This window comes from Salvia hispanica, chromosome 4 (assembly GCF_029641045.1).
Source record: "Salvia hispanica isolate PSC_SH4W2 chromosome 4, Shi_PSC_v1, whole genome shotgun sequence".
Classification (NCBI taxonomy): Eukaryota; Viridiplantae; Streptophyta; class Magnoliopsida; order Lamiales; family Lamiaceae; genus Salvia; species Salvia hispanica.
Window position 1 is genome coordinate 23,601,136 of NC_142695.1, and position 25,650 is coordinate 23,626,785.

At 36.5% G+C, this 25,650-nt stretch overlaps 1 protein-coding gene and 2 long non-coding RNA genes across 6 annotated transcripts; 2 read left to right on the top strand and 1 right to left on the bottom strand.

Moving 5' to 3' along the window:
- The first annotated feature begins 2,406 nt into the window (after nucleotides 1–2,406).
- Nucleotides 2,407–5,115, top strand: LOC125197551 (putative WRKY transcription factor 15). Of its 3 annotated transcripts, XM_048096318.2 has the most exons (4): nucleotides 2,407–3,259; nucleotides 3,417–3,695; nucleotides 4,064–4,189; nucleotides 4,863–5,115. In XM_048096318.2, the coding sequence occupies exons 2-4, from the start codon at nucleotides 3,463–3,465 to the stop codon at nucleotides 5,023–5,025; spliced, it is 522 nt and encodes a 173-aa protein (XP_047952275.1). In that variant the 5' UTR covers nucleotides 2,407–3,259; nucleotides 3,417–3,462; the 3' UTR covers nucleotides 5,026–5,115. The 3 variants fall into 3 exon arrangements, with proteins under 3 accessions (XP_047952275.1, XP_047952276.1, XP_047952274.1); XM_048096319.2 differs by lacking the exon at nucleotides 2,407–3,259 and having other exon boundaries at nucleotides 3,289–3,695; nucleotides 4,064–4,173; XM_048096317.2 differs by lacking the exon at nucleotides 2,407–3,259 and having other exon boundaries at nucleotides 3,296–3,695.
- A 3,625-nt stretch (nucleotides 5,116–8,740) lies between these two features.
- LOC125197554 (uncharacterized) lies at nucleotides 8,741–11,191 on the bottom strand. Of its 2 annotated transcripts, XR_016129124.1 has the most exons (3): nucleotides 10,866–11,191; nucleotides 9,506–9,571; nucleotides 8,741–8,999 (listed from the first exon to the last, which is right to left on the bottom strand). It is a non-coding gene; the product is annotated as an uncharacterized LOC125197554 (long non-coding RNA). The 2 variants fall into 2 exon arrangements; XR_016129125.1 differs by lacking the exon at nucleotides 9,506–9,571.
- LOC125197552 (uncharacterized) lies at nucleotides 10,065–11,470 on the top strand. Its single transcript, XR_007172097.2, has 3 exons — nucleotides 10,065–10,342; nucleotides 10,445–10,605; nucleotides 11,294–11,470. It is a non-coding gene; the product is annotated as an uncharacterized LOC125197552 (long non-coding RNA).
- Nucleotides 11,471–25,650: the final 14,180 nt, after the last annotated feature.

Consider the following 25,650-nt stretch of genomic DNA (forward strand, 5'->3'; position numbering starts at 1 on the left):
AAAATTACATTAATTAAAAAAAATTACATAATTTTAAAAAATATATATAAAAAAAAACTATCGCCGTGCAGTCTTCCGCGTCCACAACTCTTCAATTAAATCCTTTTGGAGTTGAATATGAGCATCCACTCAGCGCATGTCGGCGCCTGGAGGCGGCCGACTTCATCGTGAGGTACCCCGTTGGACCCTTAATTGCCGCCCATCGAGCCTGGAGCACACCAAATGCGCGCTCCACGTCCTTGCGCGCCGACTCCTGCCGTTCCGCAAAGTAGGCCTTCCTGTCCTCATTTGCGTATCTGATTGTCTTCACAAAGACGGGCCACCTAGGGTATATCCCATCCGCCAAGTAGTAGCCCATATCATGCCGGTTGCCGTTGGCGACAAAACTGATGGTCGGACCGACACCCTGGCACTGCTCGTTGAAAAGGGGTGACGAGTTGAGGACGTTGAGGTCGTTATTCAACCCGGCTACCCCAAAATACGCATGCCAAATCCACAGCCGGTAATCAGCTACGGCCTCGAGGATCATCGTGGGATTCTTTCCCTCGTAGCCGGTGGTGTAGAACCCCTTCCAGGCAGCGGGACAGTTCTTCCACTCCCAATGCATACAATCTATGCTGCCTAATGCAGCGGGACAGTTCTTCCTTCTCCCCGTGCATCTGCATCAGATCCTGACAGTCTTTGGGGTTGGGGCTTCGAAGATACTCGTCCCTGAATATTTCAACGACGCCCTCACAGAAATTCTTTAGACACTTCAGGGCAGTCATCTCACCTATGTGGAGGTACTCGTCCCACATGTCTGCTTCCGTAGCCAACTGCCTTATTGCCGCAGTGCACTTTTGAATAACGGTGTGGCCGGGTCTGCCAGCCGCATCGTACCTGAAGCAGAAACACAGATATCAACGCTCCAAAGAGTCAACGATACGCATAAACAGCGCCCTGCTCATCCTAAAACGCTGCCTGAAGAGGTTTTTTCCCCAAACCGCAGTTGCTCTGCGGAGTAGTCATCATATAGCCGCTGATGTGCAGCTACGTGATCCCGAACAATCATTGCTCGGCGGTCGACAACGGATCGAGGTCGAGGTACCGCCGTCTGCAAAGCCCTTTGTATCACCCGGTCCATCTCAGCGGACGTATAGGCCTCCAATGCTTCGTCCATTTGCCCATCGTACTCCTCATCACTACTATCACTACTACCACCCGTGTTACTCATTTTGCGTTGTTGCTCTTGTACAGAAATTAATAAGAGAGAGAGATAGCTCGTTAACACAAGCGGTGCAAATGAAAATGACGTTCAAATAGCGTATATATAGTGTTTCGGAAATTAAAAAAAAAATAAAAATAAAAAATTCGCGCTCGCCGATCTCCAGCCTACAATGGCGGCGAGCGCTTCGTCCAGCGCCCGGGAATCGGCGAGCGCTTGCCGGTTGCAATGGTTCGGTGAGCGGACCGGCCAGCGCCGGGAATCAGCTAGCCGATCTCTCGCCGACCATTGTAGATGCTCTAAAGGATGGAGGGAGTAATATTTAGTGGCATAGCTTTTAATAATTTTAATTCATACTAGTTTTCAGATGTAAAAAACTAGCGTAAACATATAAAAATAGATTCTAAATTGTAACCAAGCGTTGCTCATTAGTTCTACACCCTATTCATAACTAGAAAGTTTCTCAGACGCTTTCCTGGAGGAAAAATGGAAGTATGAAAGTTGAGTATGAATTTTCGTGCAAGCTCTGAGATGGAGTATTGTAATTGATGTTTGGAACGAGATATTTATAAGCTTGAAAGAGACTTGTGATATGTGGTAGGAATTTAAATATTTAATCATGTATAGTTAAATATAATCTTTACTAATTATGATTTTCAGTTACACTCATACTTGAGCTTATATAGAAAATATGATACATTTTCTTTTATTTTAAATACTTATTAAATATGCTTTCAAAATTAAAATAAGTTATCAATTATATAAAAACTTTAATTTTAAATAGTAAAAATGTTTCAAATAATGACACTTAAAAATCATCTTTTTTTTTATATATATGAAGTGACTCAGCTGAAAAAAATTAAAATAAGAAAGCTAAAAAATTGATTAAAATTTCAACTTGATTTAATTATTTATCAATAAAAGAAACGCATCTACTTCACAAGGACGGGAGGAAAAACATCCAATTCACAGTTATGGTGTGTTTAATTAATACTCCCTCCGTCCAAAAATAGGAGTCCCGTTTTTCCGTTTTTGGACGTCCGAGAATAGGAGTCCCGGTTCTACTTACTATATTTGGACAATCTAATTATCCTCCCACTTCTCACTTATTTACATCTCTACCATAAAAAAACACCCCCCACCCCCACCTGTCTAACTCACTCTCTCATTCTATCTCCCTTTCTCTCTCTCTCTCCTCTCCCACACTCTCTCGACCCCTCGGAACCCTAATTCGCCGCCGCCACCGACAAAAGGCTTCCCAACCGCCGCCTCCTCCTCCTCCCCACTTTCAGGAACCCTAGCCCCTAATCGGCGGCCGCCTCCGTCGACCTCCACTGTCTCCTGCCCAAACACGATCCATAGCAGTTGTCCTCTAACCTTAATCGGTTAATCCTCTTCATCGAAGGCGACGACTGTGGGTGTGGGGCGACCTCCAGAATGAGAGTAGTGAAAATCACGGAGATGGCTCTGCTTCCTTTTAATTTGGCAAAGTTTATTCTTGAAATTTTGTTCTTATGGCCTCTAAGCTCTTTTTGCTCTTTGATTTTAATTCACTGTTGTTTTGATTCATGAGTTTTGATTCAAATATTTTCTTTTGATTTCGATTCACAACGGATTTTGAATTGGAATGTGAATTTTGCCGTGTGTGCTGATTTCAGATTTGGAGTGTGGATTTTGCTGTCTTGGCGTTTAATCCTCCAATTTGATACAGTGAATTGTTTCATTTAATTGTGTATGAGCAAATTTAGTGAGTTGTTTAATTTAATTCTTCAAATTTGGATTTAAAAGCAGAAATAAAATCATAACATTATTGTATAAAAGCTAAATTTATAAATTTGTGGGTCCCAAATTCCACTATTATACACTATTTATTACACACTCCAACCATTTCTTAAAACTTGTGCCCTTTAGAAATGAGACTACTATTGTCGGACGGAGGGAGGGAGTAATAAAGAGTCAATAGACTTGAATAACATAGTAATTCTAAGAGACGCAGCTGGTGGACCAATGTTATAGGCACCTAAATTTGACAAGGCAGTGAGATTAAAGTGAATGGTCAGTCACCTACTGTTTACTTTTCATCAATTACTAATATTTTCCCATTATATATGATCACTCATCTACTCCCTTACATTTTCCTCCTTTTCCCTCATGCAAAAATCAAATCAAATTAAATATCTGCCATGGCTGTGGACCTCGCGATGAACTGCAGAAACAGCAGCTTCGTTTCTCAATCGGAGGATAAATTGACGAAGGTGATGTCTTTCGTGGGGCGGACCCGAACCGGCCACGCCCGGTTCAGGAGAGCCCCCGTGGCCTCTTCTCCGGGCTCCGGGGAAGAGAAGATCTACTGCCCCACCCCCATCCAGCAGGTTCCGGCGGTGGAGACCATGACCTTCTCTTACTCCTTTGTCGATTCGCCGCTTTCTTCTTCCTCCGACTTCAAGAGGAAGTGCTCTTCGTCGGAAAACGCCATGTGCTCCAAGAGGAAGTGAGTTCGTGTCGTGTACTTATTTAAATTTGATGAATTGTAGTAGTAATTGCTGATTTACTTCATAGAAATACTATGTCATATTTCATTTTTCGTATGTCTTATAGAAATAATTTATATCTATTTATGACAACATTTTTCTCTTTTTCGTTTTTAATGTATCATTTATGGGTCTAATTAACTACTTCACAATTTCAATTTTTTTTTTCCTTCACTTTTATTTTACCAATTACAGTTTTTTCTCCCTTGCTCTTACTTTACCAAATACAGATTAAAACTTGTGTCTAACCCTAAATTGTTTATTTCTACGCGCCAAAGGAGTAATAGATAATTATATTTAATTAAATGAGGGGTGTTTTTGGCTTTAGGAAATTGAGGATGAAGAGGGTGGTTATGATGCCGGCGATCAGCATGAAAATGGCTGACATCCCACCTGATGATTACTCCTGGAGAAAATATGGCCAGAAGCCAATTAAAGGTTCCCCACATCCTAGGCAATTCATTATTAATTCTATTTCATCGATTCACGTCTAAATTTACACTAGTATGATATAGTTCAATTTAGACTCATTCTAGTTGGTACATTTGCAATTTTACTTATTTCCTAATACTCATTTTGTCGCATGAAATAGTCAATATCCATTTATAGCAATTTTTTTCACATTTTCTTTTACTATATTGTTTATGGGCTTCACCACACTCTACAAAATTTCAACTACTTTTTTCCTTCTCTCTTACTTTATTAATTATACATTAAAACCCATATCAACTTTAAATGAAATATTTCTATGAAACGAAGGGAATATGAGATTTGGTTTGTACTAACAAACCATCCCTTAAACCAAGACCAATCACGTCACATGCCACCATAGGTCTAGATCGAGCTCACACACGCAAGGCAATCGGCTGACCGTCGAGCCACACAGAACTGACCCGAGCCAGGGCTCTGATACCAGTGGGAGGGTTCGGCGATTGCACACCTAAACTCGTATTAGTATAATATTTTCTGTTTTAAGCTAAATCCTCACTGTTTTGCTTTAGCTAGACTAAATCTCGTACGAATACAGTATGGGTTGCACTTTACTAATTTTTAAATATGGGATGGTTTGAATCCCAACATCTGTTGTTGTGTTGCTAATTAATTAATGTATGGTAAATGTGGAACAGGGGTTATTACAAGTGTAGTAGTGTACGAGGCTGTCCAGCTCGGAAACACGTGGAGAGAGATGTGGAAGATCCAACAATGCTGGTGGTGACCTACGAAGGAGACCACACTCATAATCCCTCCATCGCTGAAACATCTACTGCCATCATCTTAGAATCTTCTTAATTTTATCAATTAAACTAGACTCTGTATCATTTAGTTAATCAATCTGCATGATTTAATTTAGGACTACACATAATTGTGTTGCTTAGAGCATTTCCAATCCAAATAGGCCAGCCATAGGCCAGCCACTCTCTCTCCCTGCCACGTCAGCAGCATTAAAAATTCACCTGCCACATCAGATTTAGGTCAGCTGCAATAAAAATAATTCAAAATATACTATATTTACGGAATTAAAATTACGATTAAATTACGGAATTAAATTTACGACACATATACGGGAAAATTAATCAATTTCATTCAAAAAAAGTACAAAGATTTTAAAAAAAAGTACTCCCTCCGTCCCAAGGTATTAGACCAACTTTCCTTTTTGGGATGTCCCAACATATTAGACTCATTTCCTTTTTTTAGCAAAAAGCATCTATCTTATTTTATTCTCCACCTACTTTTTTTTCTCTTCTCTCCCTACTTTTCCCCTCTCTCATACTTTACTCTCTCCACTTTAACTATTTAAATATCAATTCCTTAAATCATGTGCCCAAAAGAAGTGAGTCCAATACTCCGAGACGGAGGGAGTACATGATTTTTTTTTTAAAAAGGGCTTCCACACACGAGCCCCGCCACTCTCTACTCCTCATCGCCGTCGCCGCCGCCGATGCCGCCACCCGTGGTATCTGAGCCCACGTCGGAACCCCCTAGCCGTGCCCTCGCGACATCCAAATCAACCCGCATGCTCTCGAGCATCGAGTGAAGAAGCATCTTCTCTGTGGGGTCAGTGGCGGTCCTCCAATCTTTGAAGACCTTGTACATCTGATCCCGCGTTTGGTTACGCAAATGGAGAGTGTACTCGAGTGGGGCGGGTGGGAGGGCGGAGGACTGGACCTCGCGGGGCGATAGGGGGGATCCTCCCCTCGCAGCCCGTTGCGCCCGCTTCTGTCCAACCGGGCGAGGGCGACCAGCAAATGAAGGAGGGGATGGAAACTCCTCAGCATCCGGGGAGAGGTCGTGGGATCCGCCGTTGCTGCCGCTGTAGTCGCCGGTATAGTTCAGCCTCTGCTTCTTCGGCCACCCAGCGTCGCACTCCGCATTGAACTTCTCGGAGTCCTTCAACAACTCATAGCACTCCCAGAAGTGGAACTCCTTGTACTTCCCCGCCAAGGGGAACTGACTCTCGGCTATCCTCCGGGCGTCCTCCTCATTCTGCACACTAGTGAGCTGACGGAGGGCGTTGGCGTACAACGCCGAAAAACGGCCGACTGCGGCCCTGATGCTCTCCCGCCCCTTCCGGACCTCCTCCCCGCTGAAGTCCTTCCCGTGCGGGCAGTGCCTCCTGTAGGCAGCTCTAATCTTCGCCCACATGTTGACGACCCGCTGGTTGTTCGCAACCAGCGGATCGTCGCACACCTCCAACAACCCCCTGGCCACCCCGGCGTACTCATCCTCCGTCCACTTCCTCCGGCCGGGAGTGTCGTCAACAACAGACTCGCCGACCGCCTTGGCCTTCCCCCTCGTCTTCTTCTTCTTCGCCGCGGCCCGCCCCGCTGGAACGGGAGGGTCCGGATCGCCGAGATCGATCCCCATGTCATGCAATGACTAAAGGTCATCGCTAGTGAACTGCGTCTCCACTGGGGTCGACGTGTGAGACGAAGCCGTCAAAAAATCCAGAGAGGGACGATAGACCATGTCCCCCTGGTGACCCCTGTATCCCGGGATGCATACCCATCATCTGTTGCATCATCTGCTGCATCTGGGGCATACCTCCCCACCCCTGCCCGCCGCTGGCCTGTCTGCCGCCCGGCATACCCCACGGCATCCCCCCTGGTTCCCACCCCCTGGCGCTCCGGCCATCATCCCCATCAGCTGATTCCAGGGGACGTTAAACCCTGGGCCCATCTACCTGCCCATCTGGCCCCATCCAGATCCCACGGGTACCGTGGGAGTCTGAGATCCACTCGTCGCTGGATTGGACTCATTGTTGTGATCCATCGCTCGATGGTGCTCTTGTACAGAAAGTTAGAGAGAGAGAAAACTCGTTAAAATAAGTGGTGCAAATGAAAATGAAACTAAAATCGCGTTTATATAGGTTTTAAAAAAAAAAATCGTCGCTGGCCGATCGGGCCGCCACAATGGCGGCCAGAGCTTCGGCTAGCGACGCGCGTTCGGCTAGCCCACGCCGAAATTTTCGCCGGTTGCCCGCTAGCCGCCTCCAATGATTCAGCTAGCCGATCGGCCAGCGCCGCGAATCGACTAGCCGGTCGCTAGCCGACCATTGAAGATGCTCTTATCTCGAAGGAGATGTACCAAATATAATCACTTTGTCTCACTCTCACGTCATTGGATTCCATTTTTTTAGTATATTCACAAGCGTCAATTTCGCAACCATTTGTGTACTATCATAAACCAAAATAACTAACATAATATAATTTGTGTGGGCATTCTCTATATTAGTTGCTTTATACATTTATATATTTATTTTGATATAATATTTTAAATAAATGAGTAAAAATAATATTGATTTTAATTTTCAGTTATCTATTAAAGTAATGATCCTAATAATAATTAAAGATATTAGAGCTAAACTGTAGTATAAAATAAATAAAAAATAATGCTAATATGGATTAAACTAGAATGATGTTCACGGATAATATATCATCATTATATGTATTCTAGGTATGGTGGAATTGGTTTGTGTGCTTTGATATCTGATTCTTCGGTTGGCTTTTGAGACATGCATTGGCTCAAATCTCAATATACTTGTCTTTGCAAAAATGTAAATAAAAATTGATGGAAAAGTGACTAAAAAATATTTTTATATAGTAATTTTATCATGTAATTTAAGTGTAATTATTTAAATAAATATGAGATTCATTTAATCAAGAGACAATATATAAGATTGAAATATTATTTTTCTTTTAAAGTAGTGTCATTTAGAGTGTACTTTGATTATCTTAATTAAAAAATTACCTTTTATTTTATATCAATAAACTGATTAAATAAAACACACAATATTAGTTAGTACGATTAATCCCCTCGAATAAATAGATCTAATAGCCTAATATCCAAATGTTGTTTGTAATCTATCAATATGGGCAGTTTTTTGGATTGCCATGTGGCACACCTTTAAGCGGAAAAGTCATTTATTGGACAAACAAAAGGTAGATATTATTGGATAAAAATTGGTCAAATGAAATGCTTAAAAAATGGCTTCTTCAAGAAGTTTATACACTTATAAATAGAGACACCATTAGTGGAATATGCAACGTCCTAAAAAATTGTAAAACAGCCATCTCCATTCACTACTTTCTATTCTGTTCAAAGCTGTGAGGCAAGCGGCATGGGCGGATACCGATGAGACATGGCGGAAGAAGCGTCGGCGCAAAACACAGCGAGGGCGGCGAAGCAGCGAGGCGGAGGGAGCGGTGGTCGTAGAAGCACGGATGAGGGAGAGAAAGAGAGATAGAGAAACCTCAGAAAAGGAAATGGTGGCGCGTAGCGGCACCACTGAGGAGAGAAAGAAAGAGATAGAGATACGGAAATGGTGGCGCCTCTCTGTACGTAGGTTTAGTGGGGGTGTATAGGTTTAGGGAAATATTAGGGTTTGAATAAATAATGTTGTCATGACCGCGCTTTGCTAAGGATAGCATTGCTCGGTAAATCATGACCAGGGGAGGGAATTAAGAAGAGGGGATAGAAAGGGGACGAAAGAATTTACAATAAGACATGCAAGTACTTCTTCATAAGATAAAAGAGGTTCACAAGACAACGAAAGATCATGAGGATTTAAAAGAGTGTTTAACATAGGTCACTCGTTACTGATCATTGTTCCTATGACCCGTTAGTACAAAATACTACAACATAAGCACAGCGGAAGGAGTTGTAACTATATGGTCATGTGTATGAAGACACATGCCACGAAAATCCTACAAAGAGATGAGACGACCCCCAACTCCACTCAGCCACCAGTTCATCACTTGCTCAACCTGCACATTTAGAAATACATGCAGGGCTGAGTACGGGGTACTCAGTGAACACATTCCCGAAAGATACTCATATAAGAAAAAGTTATTATCATGCCATCACAGTAACACACGGGGGTTTTCTTAAAGGCCCGAGCTTACTAAGTTCATTTTCATAAAGTTCGCTTGATCAAGCTAAGTTCATTCCAACAATCTGCCATATCTGATGGTTCATTGTGTGTCGGGAAGGTGGCCACCTTCCACGATCACATTGACCGGCCAACCCTTACGATGACTCACGGTCCATTCCTTTGTGTACACTAACTCGAATAGGATCTTGGTCCTATTGGAGCCGAATTCGATTCATTCATTCATTCATTTGGCATCGCCAAACAGATAGGCATCATAAATCAAACAATTTATGGCACGATAACCTTTTAAAAAAAATAAGTGCGATTTTATCAAACAAAAGTCATTTTTATATATTTGATAATTTTATCCACACTTAATGTGTTGGATATAAAGCCCACCTCAAAGCTTCCAAGTAAAACTCTACAAATGCTTGACCTTGGGTAATCAAACTCCGCGAACACGCCCTTCTTGAAAGAGTATAATGATTTAAATTAGTTTGTATGAACATACATAAGGTGCATGACATGAAATGATCCTACATGGAGTATGCGTCCTACGTTCGGGGTTCGATCAAGATAACTTCATTCCACTTAAAATGTGGATCTCTATTTCATAATGATTTTAAAAGAAATCGATAATTTATTTTGGAGATAGATTATTGAGCTCATACATTCCTATCTTCGAGAAATTAATTAAATAAGGAGGATAAGGTATTAATTAATCTTAAGATTAATTAATTAAAAGCTTCAAACAATTCAAGTAATATTAACCCAAAATTAAGAGGTATGATCCATTTCCTCACTTAGACTAAAAAGCCCAAATTTCACATTGGTTCTAGAATTTTCGGCCCACACTAGAAAATTTAAAAGACCATACTTCACTAAAATTATTTGGCCCAAAGGGGAGGCCCAATACCCAAATAAATTAGTAAACCCTATACACTCCACCAAATCCAAAAAGAAACAGAAAGGAAAGGGGCGCCTACTTCCCCTTCCCACCCTCAACCTCACGTTCTCTCTCTCCTTCTCTTCACTGTTGCGCCGGACATGGCGTCGCCGGTGAGGACGCCGGCCGCCGGCGTGTTTCCCTCCATCTTCTCTCTCTCCCTCGGTCTCTCTCTCTCCCTCGGCCTCTCTCTCTCCCTCGGCCACGAACCACCACCTCCGCCGTCGCCGCCGGGCCGCTGCTGCCGTCGCCGCTGGGTACACGGCGGTCTCACCGCCGTTGACCGAGAGGTAGGGTCCCCCCTCCCCTTTTTTTTTTTTTTCCTTCTTTCTCTTCTTTATTTTTCTTAATTTGAGGGCTTACAACTAATAATTAAGTCTTGAAAAGAGTAGGTTTGGATAGATCGTGAAAACGGGGTCAAAAGAGATTAATTTCGTTGTGGAAAGTCGGACAGCCGCCGGAATGCTGCCGGAAAGTTGCCGGACTGCCGTCGCCGCCGGTGGGCCACTGCCGGGCAGCATCTCCGGGGTCCGGCAGCTCCTTCACTCACGAGGTAAGCTTTCCAAGATCGTTATTATTGTGCGATGAAGTTGTCTAAGAGCTTAGGCATTGCTTAATTGATTTCTTTGTCTAAGTTTTCTTTAGTTAAGGCAAAAGCTATTCTAAAAAGTCAAGCATAGTTGATATGAAAACCATTAAGGGAAAAGGCATACAAAAAATAATATGGTGTTTGTCATGGGAAAAATCCTAATGTTCATGCTTTGGATGATATGAAAATGGCTATGTAGTGAAAATAGTTATTAGTAGAATTACCTTGAGAAAAGGAAGAGAAGAATGATAGTGAGTAGGAAATTGGACTCCTTTTCTTCAAACACTTATATACATTCTCATTTTGATAGAATTTTGTTTAGAGAATTTTTTTGTGAAGGAGCCAAAAGGTAGAGGATGATATGGTGTGGTATTTATAAGGAAGAAAGGTGCATGAGTTTATATGGTTAAAACTTGATTCATATGTGGAGGTGAAATGTCCAAAGGTTATGGACTTTTTGCCATAAGAGGCAAGTTGGCTAATCAACCATTCCTTTTACCTAAAAAGGAAAGAATATTATGTCTCGTCGCTTAAAAAGACGTGAGCCGTCATTTGGAAAACGTGAGCCGACGTTTGATAAACGTGCTTGATGTGATTTGATTTCGTCGATTGTCTCGTCTTGATTTAACACGCTTCTTATCCGTTCGTGTAGGTATCGATGTTCAAGGCGAGACTATTGCGCAAGATCCGAAGGGCATGAAGAGTACTTTTATCTATTTTTCTTCACTCTAGTCAAACGTTGAACTCGATGTTGAACATGTATGAACTTTTATTTGAAGCTCGGTCTTTCATAAACGGACTATGAGAATACTATAGTATTTTGTAATAATACTATCCTCATTCACTATTCAAAATATACTTTACAACGATAAATCATAACGAGAAGTAAAAGAAAATTAGACGCGAAACCTATATATATATGTAGATCGATTTTCTAAGTCTCAGGGTAATAAAAAGTAGGGGTGTTACAAATGTAATAATGTTTGGGCTTTGTTTTGGCCTTTTAATGTATCATCTGTAATAAATAATAGGAGTGGTAATAGTTGTATTACAATTTTATATTCCTACTATGTATTAATTGGTATTGATTTTTTTTTAACTAAATGGGGCTTTAATTTAGATGTTGAACTCTATTATTATTATTATATCTTAAAAGTTGAGTTCTAATTTTGACTTTCAGTATTTGTTGCAATTTTATGAGTTTTTTAGTATGTTTCACAATTTTTGAGGGAAAAAAACCCACTAAACTTCCATAGCATAATATATTATAGTATACTTTAAGAAATGTTAAAACAAATTAATTACACATAATGATAGTGTTCGGATGATGGAATTTGTCTGTTAAGATTATCACAAAATAATGTGTCGCAATCTTACTCTTTGTGTAAAATAACAAATTAAATTAAATAGATATGAAAATATTAACAAAAGTATAATGATTAAAAAAATTACTACATATACATTAAGTATATTTTAAGAATACTGTTCTTAATGTTATGTATAAGAAAATTTTTAAAAAATTATAAACTTCATTTTCTTTTATAATATTTGAGTTTACTCTTAATAATAGTAAAACTGAGGAAGTATGATAAAGTATGAATTTATGGGAAGTTAAAAGTGAATAAATAGCCTGGTACACATATGGATAGAATTAAGGAAGTACCAAAAAAAATATGGCTTAGAGTATTGATAAGGTATTCGGAAACTAATTTTAAATTGATTGGATCGACTCAATTTATTTGAAGTGGATTTTTGTTGGAATGGCTAAATGATACTGAAACTAACAAGGTTATTTAATTTTAATAAATATCCATAACATTAGTAATAATAAATTAATAATTTTAATTAATATTCAAATATTTATACATACTTATCTTCTCCCATAAATTCTAAATAGAAATAATTGTCATTGATTTGTTTTTACTCATTATTTCCATCAAAATTATTTAGAAACAAAGGCTAAGTTACTCGATATTTTAACAATTTATTACTAATAGTTTAAATTTTTATACAACATATAAATCAAAAAATATAATCAAAATATTTTACAACTTTCATTTGTAATTTTCTTAGGGTGTCTCCACCGTCGCCCTTCCTGTTCGCCCGTCGGCGACCGGCGACCGGACGTCCGCCGTAGTGAGCGGGACGTCCGCCCACGCCCGTCCCGAGTGCCCCTGCGATGGGCTCGCCCCTCGCGTTGACGTCCGACCGGACGTCCGCCACTGTGGCGAAGGTCGGACGTCCGACATTTTTAATTTTTTTAATTTTTTAATTTTTTATAAAAAAACTCTATAAATAGGGCTCCCCCAACTTCATTTCATTCACACCACTTGTGTTGACAAGTTTCTCTCTCTAATCTACAAATTTCATTTCTACTACAATGGAGTACAATAGAAACTCCCCCACCACGAGCGGAGGAAACACACCCTCGATTCCAATCGGATTGGAGGGAAATTTTGCGGGGATGAATCCCCAAATGGCGGGGATGAATCCTCATATGGCGGGGACGGCGGGGATGAATCCCCAGATGGCGGGGATGGCGGGGATGGGCGGTATGCCGGCGATGACTCCCCAAATGTTTTACACTATGTACACTTGGATGAGTCAGATGATGGGTCAGATGATGCCAGGGGCAGCGGGTATGCCGGAAAATATGTCGGGGATGGGTGGGACGATGCCAGGGGCAGCGGGGATGGGCGGTATGCCGTCAAATATGGCGGGGGTGGGAGGGATGATGCCCGGGGCAGTGGGGATGGGCGGTACGCCACCAAATATGTCGGTGGGTGGGTCGATGGAGAGGCGGAGCCCGAGGACGCCTAGGGAATCTGTGTATCGGCCATATATAGATTTGTTGGCCGATGATTCCCCTAATACTGTTCCGGAGACTCAGTACGCCGGCATCGAGACTTTCTCTTTTGAGGATCTGGGGCTATCGCCGATCCGTGAGACTCCCGATGAGGCGGAGCCAGCTGCAAGGGGCAGGAGCAAAGGCAAGGGCAAGGCCAGAGGCGGGGGTAGGGGCAAGGGCAAGGGCAAAGTCCCGAGCTCTTCATCGCACACGGGGGCAGAGGAGGAGGAGGGCGAGGATGAGACTGAGAGGAGGACGATCTCGCCCGCGCGCAGCAAACGAAGACGCTGATGCAGAGCACTATGAAGTGGTATAACACGCAGGATCCAGTGTTGAAAAGGCTGTGCAAGGAGGTGGTCGACCAATGTCGGCGCGATTTAAGGCTGCCACCCATTGATGATTATGGCGTCGAGATCGGGGGCGGGGATGTCGGAGGCGGCAGCGGCACGGGCGACGGGGACGAGGACGAGAAGGAGGAGTGGGAGCCAAGGGTATTATGTAATTTTATTTTTAAACTATGTTTTTTTTAAAAATTATGTAATGTAATTTTCGTATTTCCCGTTCGTATTCGTGTCGAATTTTAATTCCGTGAATTTTAATTTTAATTGTGAATTAATTAAATTGTGGGAAGGGCTAGTGGGAAGGGCTAGTGATGTGACAGTGAAATGGGAAGGGCTAGTGCTGACGTGGCATGCAGGTTTTGTGGGAAGGGCTAGTGGAGGGGCGAGTGGGAGGGGCGCCACCGGAGACACCCTTAGAGAATGTCATTAATATTTCTATTTAGCATCACTTAAAATGAAATTGTGAATTTAAATTTTCATTTATGAAATAGTGTTAATTCTTTAAACAACAACGTAACTAATTGCCACAAGTATCATAGTAAGAATTTAAGAAAAAATCTACAAAATCGAAGAAAAGATTATTCACTGCTTCGACTTTCTTTTCATATGAGTGCAGGTAAATAGCTTGATGAATACAACTTCATGTATATATTCATCTTCCCAAAATATTACTATTTTATTCCATCTTTCCATCGATTAATTTTTGTTTCCTCTCACCAATTACAATTACAAATGCATTAAAATTTGCATACAATTTGTATTATTTAGCCAAAATAATGATGTTGAAACTCGAAACCAAATTAATGTTTCCAATGAATTAAACAATGCTACTAAGTTTACAGAATAAATTATGGAATTAGATGAAATTATAAATACTTAAAATTAAATCTAATACGTAATTAGATTAAATTATAAATCTTTAAAATTAAATCTAACTTTCAAAGTTTGTATGACTTCTTATAGCATGAAGAGTACTATGAATTTAAGTAATAAAATGTTATTACTTATTTTAAGTGATAATTTACTTTTTATGCGTATATATGGCGGGAAATAAGAAATTTATCCTTTTTCAATACTAAAAATACATTTATTATTTGACCATGCATATCAAGTTATAATATGGTCTGAAATCAAATATAAGAAATAAGTAGTCAACTAAGATGTAATTATTGGATGATCCAAATTTTTTATCTTGAATCTCAAAGGAATTTTACATTTCTATGATCTAATGTATTCATATGTTTAATTTGGGTATGTTTAAATACTTATTTCTTAAGAAGATATATATTAAGAAGATTGATGAAAGCATTATGAAAACAAAAATAATAATAAATGCTCTATATATGGATCCTCTAGAGTTGAACAATTGTTTGCATGATCGTGCTATGTTTGCTCCTACGCTTGACGTTGTTGATGGGGTTAACCAGTTCATGATTTCGTTGGATCAGTCTCAGGGTCGAATTTATCATAGATCACTCTAATGGTTTGTGTAATGACACCAAATTGATAATTACACGGTTAGGTTATTATGTTTTGGAGGCTCGAGTATTGGGTGACCATAATATTGGTCATAAAGTCTTGATTTCTCGAATGTGTTTAATATCTTCTGATCTTCTATATTATTCTCTCTCTTACTTTATAATTTCTACACTTTAACTATTTATTTCATTTTTACAAAACAACTTCAACAAAAATTAAACGAGACTCCTATTCATGGATGGAGAGAGTATATGTTTATAATTTTTTCTATGTTCATTATTTTAATCTATTTAATTGTAAATATATTTTTATTATTTGAAAATTTTTTGTCCTGTACATAGCACGGGTGTTAACACTAGTTTTATAAAAAATAACACTAACTTAGTTGGTAACTCATTAATCGAGTATAAATTCATTACTTTCAATGCCCATCGTATATCCAAATCATACATATGTTGGCGTAATGATAGAAAAGTTAATGATTGGAATCAAATTATAAACTCAGTTTCGAGTGTAAGTGACGCAACTTTTAATTTTATATTAGAGGTATATATCCAAATACTAATTCCATCCAATTTATTTTTTTATTAAAAAACTATATTATGATGGATACTTTTGGTATCAGGTATAGGGGTGGCAAATCGTGCGTGTCGGGTCGTTATCGTGTCGACACGATAATGACACGAACACGATAACAACAAACACGAACATGACCTGTTAAGAAAACCCCAAACACGAACACGAACACGACTCGCTACCCTCAGACACGAACACGACACGAATCCATTAACGACACGAACCGTTTCGAGTCAACACGACACGAACCCATTAATGACACGAAAATAAGTATTGAAAAATGAAAATAATAAGAATAATAATATTAAAATATTATGTGTTAACGGATAACACGAACACGACAAGAACACGCATTGTTAGCGGATAACACGAACCCGACACGAACACGAACGAAATTTTCGTGTCCTTAATGGGTCGACCCGATAAAGACACGAACACGATAAGCTCTGACCCAAACCTATTAATTTCGTGCCGATTCGTGTCGTGTTATCGTGTCGTGTCAAAAATTGCCAGCCCTAATCAGGTATTATTATTTGACCACTAGGCAACTGAAAATTCATTCATTTTTCTTTTTGATTGTAGACTGGGAAAAATCTTAATTGGCGTATGTAAATCAAAATGGATTTGATAAACTTAATTAAATTGATAGTAATTAATGAAATTTAAGGTTGACCAAAGAGTAGTCAGTCGTAGGCGGTTGTGACTTGAGACGGCAAAAAACAAAGAAAATAGTTTTAGAGCATGAGTTTAGGTGCAATACTGCAATCTCTATGTGTTATGGACTTATGGGCCCACTTGCTCAATAATTGCTGCTGGCTGCTGCCAAAGGCTGACGTATAATCAAAAAATTTGAATGGGGTATTAATCCATAAATTTGGTCTTTTGGTTTAAATCTGCCGATCTTATAATTTTGTTAAAGAAAAATTGGTTGGTTCAAGGCTTGAGTCGTTATCTTTCTCCGTGTCTGTCATAGACCGCCACTTATATACTCCTTCCTTCTGTTCTATAAAAATAAAATTTTTGGAAATGATACTAGTTTTAATTCAAAATTAATAAAATAGAAAAATGCAAAAAGAAAAATTGATTGAAAAATTTGCTAAAAATAGAAAAGGACTATTTTTGTGGGTTTAACCAAAATAGAAAAAAAAATATTTTTATGAGAAGGAAGGAGTAGCATGTACATATTATAGTTGTAATAACTTTTTAGTGATTTGATAATATGGTTTGCTCCAATTAATAAGAGTATATAGTATGTCGACGGTACCAAAATGGAGCATTAGGCAATATATATAAAAAAAGCGGACGTTTTAGAGCTCTGACTTTCGAGCACTTTTCGCGCGCAGCTAAGAATAGTCAGAAAATGCGTAAAGTGTTCTATATATCGAGCGTTTTTTGAGCACCGCCGCTTAAGGTACACGGAAATAGTTTCGGTGATGATTAGTTCCCTTGAGATTTTTCTTGTGAGGCATTTCCGAGCATAAAGGTGCTCGGAGATGAATTTTTGCAAGCACATATGTGTGCACTCAATGGTAAGGTGTTTGCTAGCAACAATTGCTAGGACCAATATTATTGGTTGTTTTTTTTCCTTTTATGAGCACTTTTTGTATGTTTGCAAGTAACAACACTAAGTATGCTTGCAGAATTGCTTAGAAATTTTCAAGCACCCGTACCAAAAAATTCTAAGCACATTTAAGGGGTGTTTTATAATTTCCAACCATATAAGTATGCGGGCTCGAAAATGTTTAATTCTTAATTTATTACTATTATTCATTATTTTTTTTTCCTTATTTGCAATTTTTCCTTCTACGTTGTGATAGTTGATTTGGATGTGTTCCATTTTTATTATGGCACTGTTACGGTTTTTATTTGTTAGCTTTAAATTTGTAGGTAAATTAATTTCAAATGTTATCATATAGTTTTGTTTGATATTATTTTCGTATGATATAATAGTAGAAAATTTTTTCCCACTGGATGATTCAATCATGGTTGGATTGGATAAGTTAATACTAAAATTTGTTGTGCAACACCCCTCTACAATTTATGGTTCGAAAAGTGATAATAACACATTTTTTTCATGTAGATACAGTGAATAAGCATATTGTGAAGAAAGGGTTTACTTGAATATAATGTGATTTGAGATTTCATTAACGTGGGAGCGTCATCCAGCTCAATACAAACATAATCCATGCATTTTGATGCACTATAAATCCTTATAATTTACAAACATATAGAGCATTATGTGTAGCAACAGTCACGAGCTTTGTCAATACGTTCCGCCTACATACGCGTTAGATGTGTCTATGTTTGATTTGTGGTCTAAGTGTGATTTTTCAGAGTTTTCATTTTCAACGAATGCTCGACTAATGTCTATGAAGTTGTCTAGCGAGCTGTTGACGAAATTCTATTCTCATTCTCGTTACGTTCCAAATCATTGGTTTGGAGAACCCCTTATGTCTATAAAACTATACAGTTCAACTATTTCACTGTCAATCATTTAAGGTGGTGTTCGGGCTTCTAGATAAAAAAATACCAATATACAATTTAGAATTGAATTGTGAGATTATTTTAGTCATATGGGGTGAGTTATGACTAATTAATCCATGATTATCCATTCAGGATACAATCTTGCAAATCGAGCCCCCTCTAGGTATATAAAGGCAGTATTCAAATATCAATCGAAAGGTGAGATAGGTGGGAGCATGATTGAAGTGAGTTGATGCTATTGCGAACTAAATTTTTTTCAAGTTGCACGATGAAGCACTCGAATTTCCATGTGCAGAAGTCGTACAAAATTTTCTTGTATTGTTAGTGAAATGAACAAAAAACTTTGGGCCCATTTTATTTTATTTAAACAAATTGGGCCCTTTGACTGAAAATGTTAGTGGACATTGAGTTAAATAAGGTTGCTCGATTATGGATTGATTAATCATAACTATTTTCATTGGTTTGATTTTATCAACTAGAGTTTAAATTTATTTCTATTTCTGCTTAAGTTGTTTTTTCATATATGAATACTTTGGAATCAATTATAGCGTACAAAAAAATAGATTAAAAATAACTATTTAATTATTTAATGTAATGTACCCCCTCTGTCCCATTAAAAATGCAACGTTTTCCTTTTTTGGTTGTCCCATTAAAAATGAAACGTTTCCTTAAATGGAAACAACTCTATCTCTACTTTTTCATCTCTCTTACTTTACTCTCTCTTCATTAACTCACAAAACAACACTACATAAAATCTCGTGCCGATTCTCAAATGTTGCATTTTAAGTGGGACGGAGGGAGTACTTATTATTGATTATATCTGACCTTACGAATTCTATATTTTGGATCCTTTGTAAAAGGACGAACTAAGAAACTCTTTGTATGTGATGCATCCTCACATTCTATAGTTGTATTTAGGGGAGTGGATCCCCTGCTGTGGTGGGAACACAGTAGGGACTGCTGTGCCCTAAAACGACGCAGTTTTATTTATTTGCTACAGTAACTGCTGTGCCCAAATATGATGTAGTTTTGGTTCATTTGCTACAGTAACTTTTCAATTAAGGTTTCAATTCTGCTGTGCACGGAAGCAACGTTTTGTCCCACTTTTACAAATTTTAATTAATCTTTTCAGATATAGCTTCAACACAAGCAACACTAACTAATCCACATATAATTGAACAATGCTTTCATATAAATAACGATTCATTAGCATTGGCATATTCATTAAAATTTAAAGATTATTATTTTACCAATGCACATTTAAATTTTACGTATTCAACTATTAATACTATTATAAATTATGTAATACTCCGTATTAATAAATTAATTATAGTTGATATTATCTTGGGAGTAATCAATTATAGCTTTAATTTATTTTAACTAAAAATTTATCAAATTCAGAAACTCATATTATATTTAAATTTATAAGTCAGAATCACTATTAGACTAAAAATTAATTTTAAAAAATAATTGAAAAACTCCCTTTGCATTGTTCTTTAAATTACTTTTCATGTAATATAGTATTTAATTTTGAGATAAAAATTTAAGAGATAACTATTATTTAAATCATACTAATTTTTATTGACTTCTTGTTAAAATTAAAATATAAAATTATAATTTTTAAATTTCTCTTGATTGTCTCATATTTCTCAAAATAGAAACTAATATGACAAAATCAAATATAATAAATAACAATCCGGCATTGTCTTTTGATAAAATGATGCCATTATATTTGGAGTGTTAATTAAAATATGATGATATATTACAAATGATGTAGTTTTATTGCCTGATCATATTTTATATGTATCATATTAGTAATTTTGACCATCATAATTGAGAAAAATTAAATATTATATTCGAATTACAAAGTTATGGATTTAGCCAAAATTAAGCAAAAAAATGTGATTTAATAACAACTATCCCTAATTTAAATATAAAATGAGTTTTCAAAATTAATAAATTTTAGCCAAAAATAAATTAGAATTGAAATCGAAACTTCCTATTGCGATAAATAAGCTCATAGTTATGATTTTAAATAATAATCTATTGATATTATATTAATTTAAAATAATAGTATTATTTAAATAATTTCAAATGATAAAATTTTATTACTAAAAATTATTATTTAATATTCAACAAAGTGGAGTAGTATTATTATACAAGTAAATTCACTTTTCAATAAATTATTAAATAAATTCATTAGTGGCGTCGTGGAGTATGGACGGTAGAGTAATGCAATTAACTTAAATCATTGTTACTAAGTCTACAATTCAAAGTTTAATTGAAAAGGTACTGTAGCAAATGAAGTAAAACTGCGTCGTTTTAGGGCACAGCAGCCCCTGTCGTGTTCCCACCACAGCAGGGGATCCACTCCCGTTGGATTTCGGTTCACATTTTTTTTTTTACAAATTTTTTAGAATTGGTTTTACTATTATTATTTTTAAATACTACTCCTATTGGCAAATACTACTATTATCCATAATAAAGGAAACATCTTGGTTAATTTGAAACGATATGCTTGAACTAAGCATTGGTGTTGTGTAGTTGTTATCTATGAATAACTAGATAGATAGAGTTCTAGGGCTAGAGGGTAGTTAAATAGAATGTTTATTTGGTCCATACTTTTTTTAATGATCATATGTTTTTTGTTTTGACTATTTTTGTGCTTACTAATTCCTTCAGTTATGTAGGTAATTATTGATATGATCTCAACTCAAGTGTTGAAGGTAATATTTGATTATAAACAATTAACTCGAGATAATTGAGATTAAGTATGAGATTTGGAATCCGACATATTGCATGATAATAATAATGAAACAAAAACGTAGTTTATAATTCACATTTTAGATACTTTGCGAGAAGGTCTAAGCTAGAATTAGATTAATGATAGTCATAACATAACTTGAATCAAAATAAATATTAGATGTATTAGTTGGATTTAATGTGTCGTAGTAGATTAATGAAATCCCTAAGATTAATTCCCTCTTTTATCATACTATATTAATTCTTCAAGTTTGATATTTGCTTTAGCTATAAAACCATATACTGCTCCTATTACATCGTGCACCTGTGGTCTAGAATATAGATACATCAAAACTTGTAAAATATGCATATCAACTTTAGTCTTCACTCTTCAGGCTTCGTTATTTAGCTACGTTAATTTTTGGGGGAAAGGATCGTCTGCTGTGTTAAAAAACACAGCAACCCCTGTTGTCCTCAAAACGCAGCCTCAACAGAATAAAACGCAGCTTCAAAATTTTACTCCTTTTTAATATTTTATTATTTGTTTTTGGCTGCTGAAAGGAAATTATGAAACACTGCTCCATATTTTACCGCAGCTTCAAAATTTTACTCCTTTTTAATTTTTTATTATTTGTTTTCGGCTGTTTAATGGAATGACGCACCGCTCCATAGGGGAGTGTTATATTGTTAACTCATTGCTTAATTGCTAACTATAATTCAATAATTGCCATTAGATATTCAAATTAAAGGCCTAGATTATTAACCACAAAATGTCAATACGATCAACAAAAAACGTTAGTAAGGCTATAGGATTAATTCCAATAAAAATCAATAGTGGTATTAATGTCAAGTTAGTTATAACTAACTTTTAAAAGAAATCCCAAAACTTCAAATTCATTTAACATATATCAAATTAAAGATAATTTTATAAGGATTCCAACGATATACTACATGCATATGTTCCGACGTCAAAATTTGAAAAAAAAAATCTAGAATTTTCGTATTTTTCGTACACAGGTTAATGTCAATGCAGCTAAGATAATATGTCAATATAAAGCATATACAATGTCAATCCTAAATTTGTGTTGACATTCTCAAAGCACTGTGTTGATATTTTCGAAACACTATATTGACATTTTCATCCAAAACCCTAATTTGGCGTTTTTTTTATCTTTTTTCGATTTAAATAATAAAAACGAAAATTACACGTGGCAAATTGTAGACCACACATTTTTTAAAATCATGTGGCCTTAAATCAACTGTAGTTAGCAATTAAATGATGAGTTAGCAATTGATCACTCCCCCGCTCCATATTTTACTATTTTTCTCGTCGTAAGTTTTAATGTAATTTAAGCTTCCAAAATTTACTCCTTTTTTATTTTTTCATCATTTGTTGTAGTCTGTTAAGGGTATAATATTGAAAGCTTTAATGATTATCATATCTCGTAATTTGAAGAAGATTATAATTTAACTATGATTTTACTTAATTGATAATCATAGATAGGCTTTTTTTCTGCAATGAATAAAAATTGTTTCCGAACGCTGCTCCAAAATTTTGTACTGCTACCTTTTTCTTTCTTTTTGCATTTGTATTTTAATATTTTACTTCTTCCGTCCCACTTCAACTTTCCATTTTGGATTCACTCAAGTGATCAATTTTTTTTTTTTTTGAAAAAAATAGTAAAACTTTAACCCTCTCCAAGTTTATTTCATCTCTCTTACTTTATTCTCTATTTACCTCTCTTACTTTTCCTCTCTCATACTTTATTATATCCACTTTAATTCAATATAAATCATTTTCTTTAATATCGTGCTCAAAAAAAATTCATCACTTAGCTGAGAGAGGGGGGAGGGGGGTTGTTATATTTTATTTCTTACTGTTTAATATTTTATTTCTTATCTAAAACATTTGTCATTTTGTTTCTAAAATTTTTAAATGTATTTGATTACATGAATATTTCCTATTAGAGACGTCTTATTTAGTTATAAGTATAACACATAGTAAAATTTACTACATTGAAACTTGCGACAAAAAAGAAAAGGGAAAATTAGTAAAATAGGAGCAGTGTTTCGTAATTTCCATTCGGCAGCCGAAAACAAATGATAAAATATTAAAAAGGCTGTAAAATTTTGAAGCTGCGTTTTATTCTATTGAGGCTGCGTTTTGAAGACAGCAGGGGCTGCTGTGTTTATCAACACAGCAGAGGATCCCCTTCCTGCATTTAGGCCTTTTGGTGTATTATTATATGTGTGTATTTTTTTATATTTCCTGTATTTTTTCCTTTTTTGAAGTAGTATTTCTTTTATGTACAATAATACTAGTTAAATCACAGTTAATAGTAAATGCCTATTTTGGTTCGGTCTCATAATCTCATTATTCTTAAGTCTAGGATTTGAGATTTTAGGATCCCTGGATAAACAGAAATTGGAACCTTTTGAAGTTTAAAAGCCATGGAAAGGCTTATATTATACCTCCTATGTTCTATGTTAATAGAGTCATTTCTCTATTTTGATAAGTTCCAAGTTAATTGAGCCATTTTTATTTTTGGCAAAAAGTAAATATCTCTCCTACTTTATTATTTCTTCATCCCTCTTACTTTATCCTCTCTTACTTTATTCACCATCCACTTAATATACTATTCTTAAACTCTGTGTCGAAAAAAAATGTCTCTATTAACATGGAACCGAGAGAGTATATACGTTGGTTTTGGAACTTTTTTGAAGTTAATGATTGCTTTTACTTGTTACTGCACCGAACTTTTTTGAAGTTAATGATTGCTTTTACTTGTTACTGCACTTATACATGTTATCGACTATCTATTAATGTATTGCATTTTCTAACTACACCAAAAATTTAGTAATAAAATATTAGTATAATAAAATATGAGACTTGAATATAGCAAGTATATAAAATTTGAACTCATTTTGAAAATAAATAAATCAAACTCCAAAAATTTCGTACCCAACGACCATATCACACTTCTTTCAGTGGAAGACATTAAGTCAACGACCATATCACACTACAAAAAAATCTCTATACTTTTGAGCTTTGAGGGTGTTCGAAATAATAATTGAAGTCCATTTTGTTATACTTAATGGGGTTAATTACTAGAATATGTGGGGATATTTATGAAGACTAGTTAGTAGACGCCAAATAGAGTCTAGGCGTTGCACATGTTGGTAGGGGCATGTTTTGGAGCTTTAAGTCCATTTGATGCCAAAAATGCATATTTACAAACACCAAATTTTAAACGTCGAAACATCACCTTTTATTTCACTAAAGAGTAAAGACTGATCCTCATGGACGGGTCATTAACAACTATCTCTATATTACAATTGTTTCTTCTATTTGTAAATGTTGGATTTTATTCATTTGATTAAAAACAATCGTTATTTTTATTTGTAAAAGCTGAAACTTTTCATTGAATACCTACAATTTCAAGTTAATACATACTGAGTATACTAATATTATCAATGTGTTAATAATTCTACCCAAATTTTGGATAGTACTATCTTTTGAAATGAGTCACTTGATCCAATGGTATAACTGGGTATATAGAGATAAAGAATTTGCCGGACATAATATAACCCAAAATAATAGAGAATAAGCGAAGGAGAAATACGTGGAAACAAAATGACCAATTTGAACAAAAATGAACAAACTGATCATGCTAAACTAAAATAAACAAAACAAGAAACGAGTCAACAGATCACTGAAAATTGATTTTTTTTGGGGAGGGGGGGGGGAGTTATCCACTAATTTATAAAAGAGATAGGATCATCAATTTGTGGATGTTGGACAAGAGGATTGTCCTCTCATTTATAAAGGAGTCAAGATCATCAATTTGTCGATATGAAGTAAGGAGTTTTAATACGGAACCACAATGTGTGAGAATGATCACATGACTTTCACATTTGCAATAAAGAAAACCTATCAATGACTTTGATTCTCTCAGATAACATATTTGAAATGAGTCACTTATCTCAAAAGATCTTGTAAAATGGACTATCCAATCATTTATAGAGTAGCCAGAATCACTAATTTATCGATGTGAGACAAGAAATGCAACAATTTCTATGGATTGCATCAAATGCCATATTAGCCGTCAAAAGTTTGCTTGGTTTGATGGTTTTGTAGGGGATTTCCGTTCTGGACTTAATTGGCGAATGATTGGTTAAAATAATCTACGGTAAAATTGTTAATATTAAATATGTTATGCTACGACTTGTCTATATGTTTGGAGAATACAATACACCAATTAGAAAATGGCGTATATTTTAATTGATACAAAATTTGATTAACACCCTTACCACATGGTCATATATTTATGTTTTGCAGACAGTTGAAAAAGGGAAGACCTCTTAGATATAAATGTCTATTCATCAACAACAATTGAATGTATATTTTGTCCTTTTGTTCAAATAGCTGGAAAAGTTGGAGGGAATCAACTTTCACCACACAAAAGATTGAAAGATAAAGATTAGAATTTGTCCTTTCGACCAATTTGAATTTCAGAGGGCCAATAATCTAAATAAAAC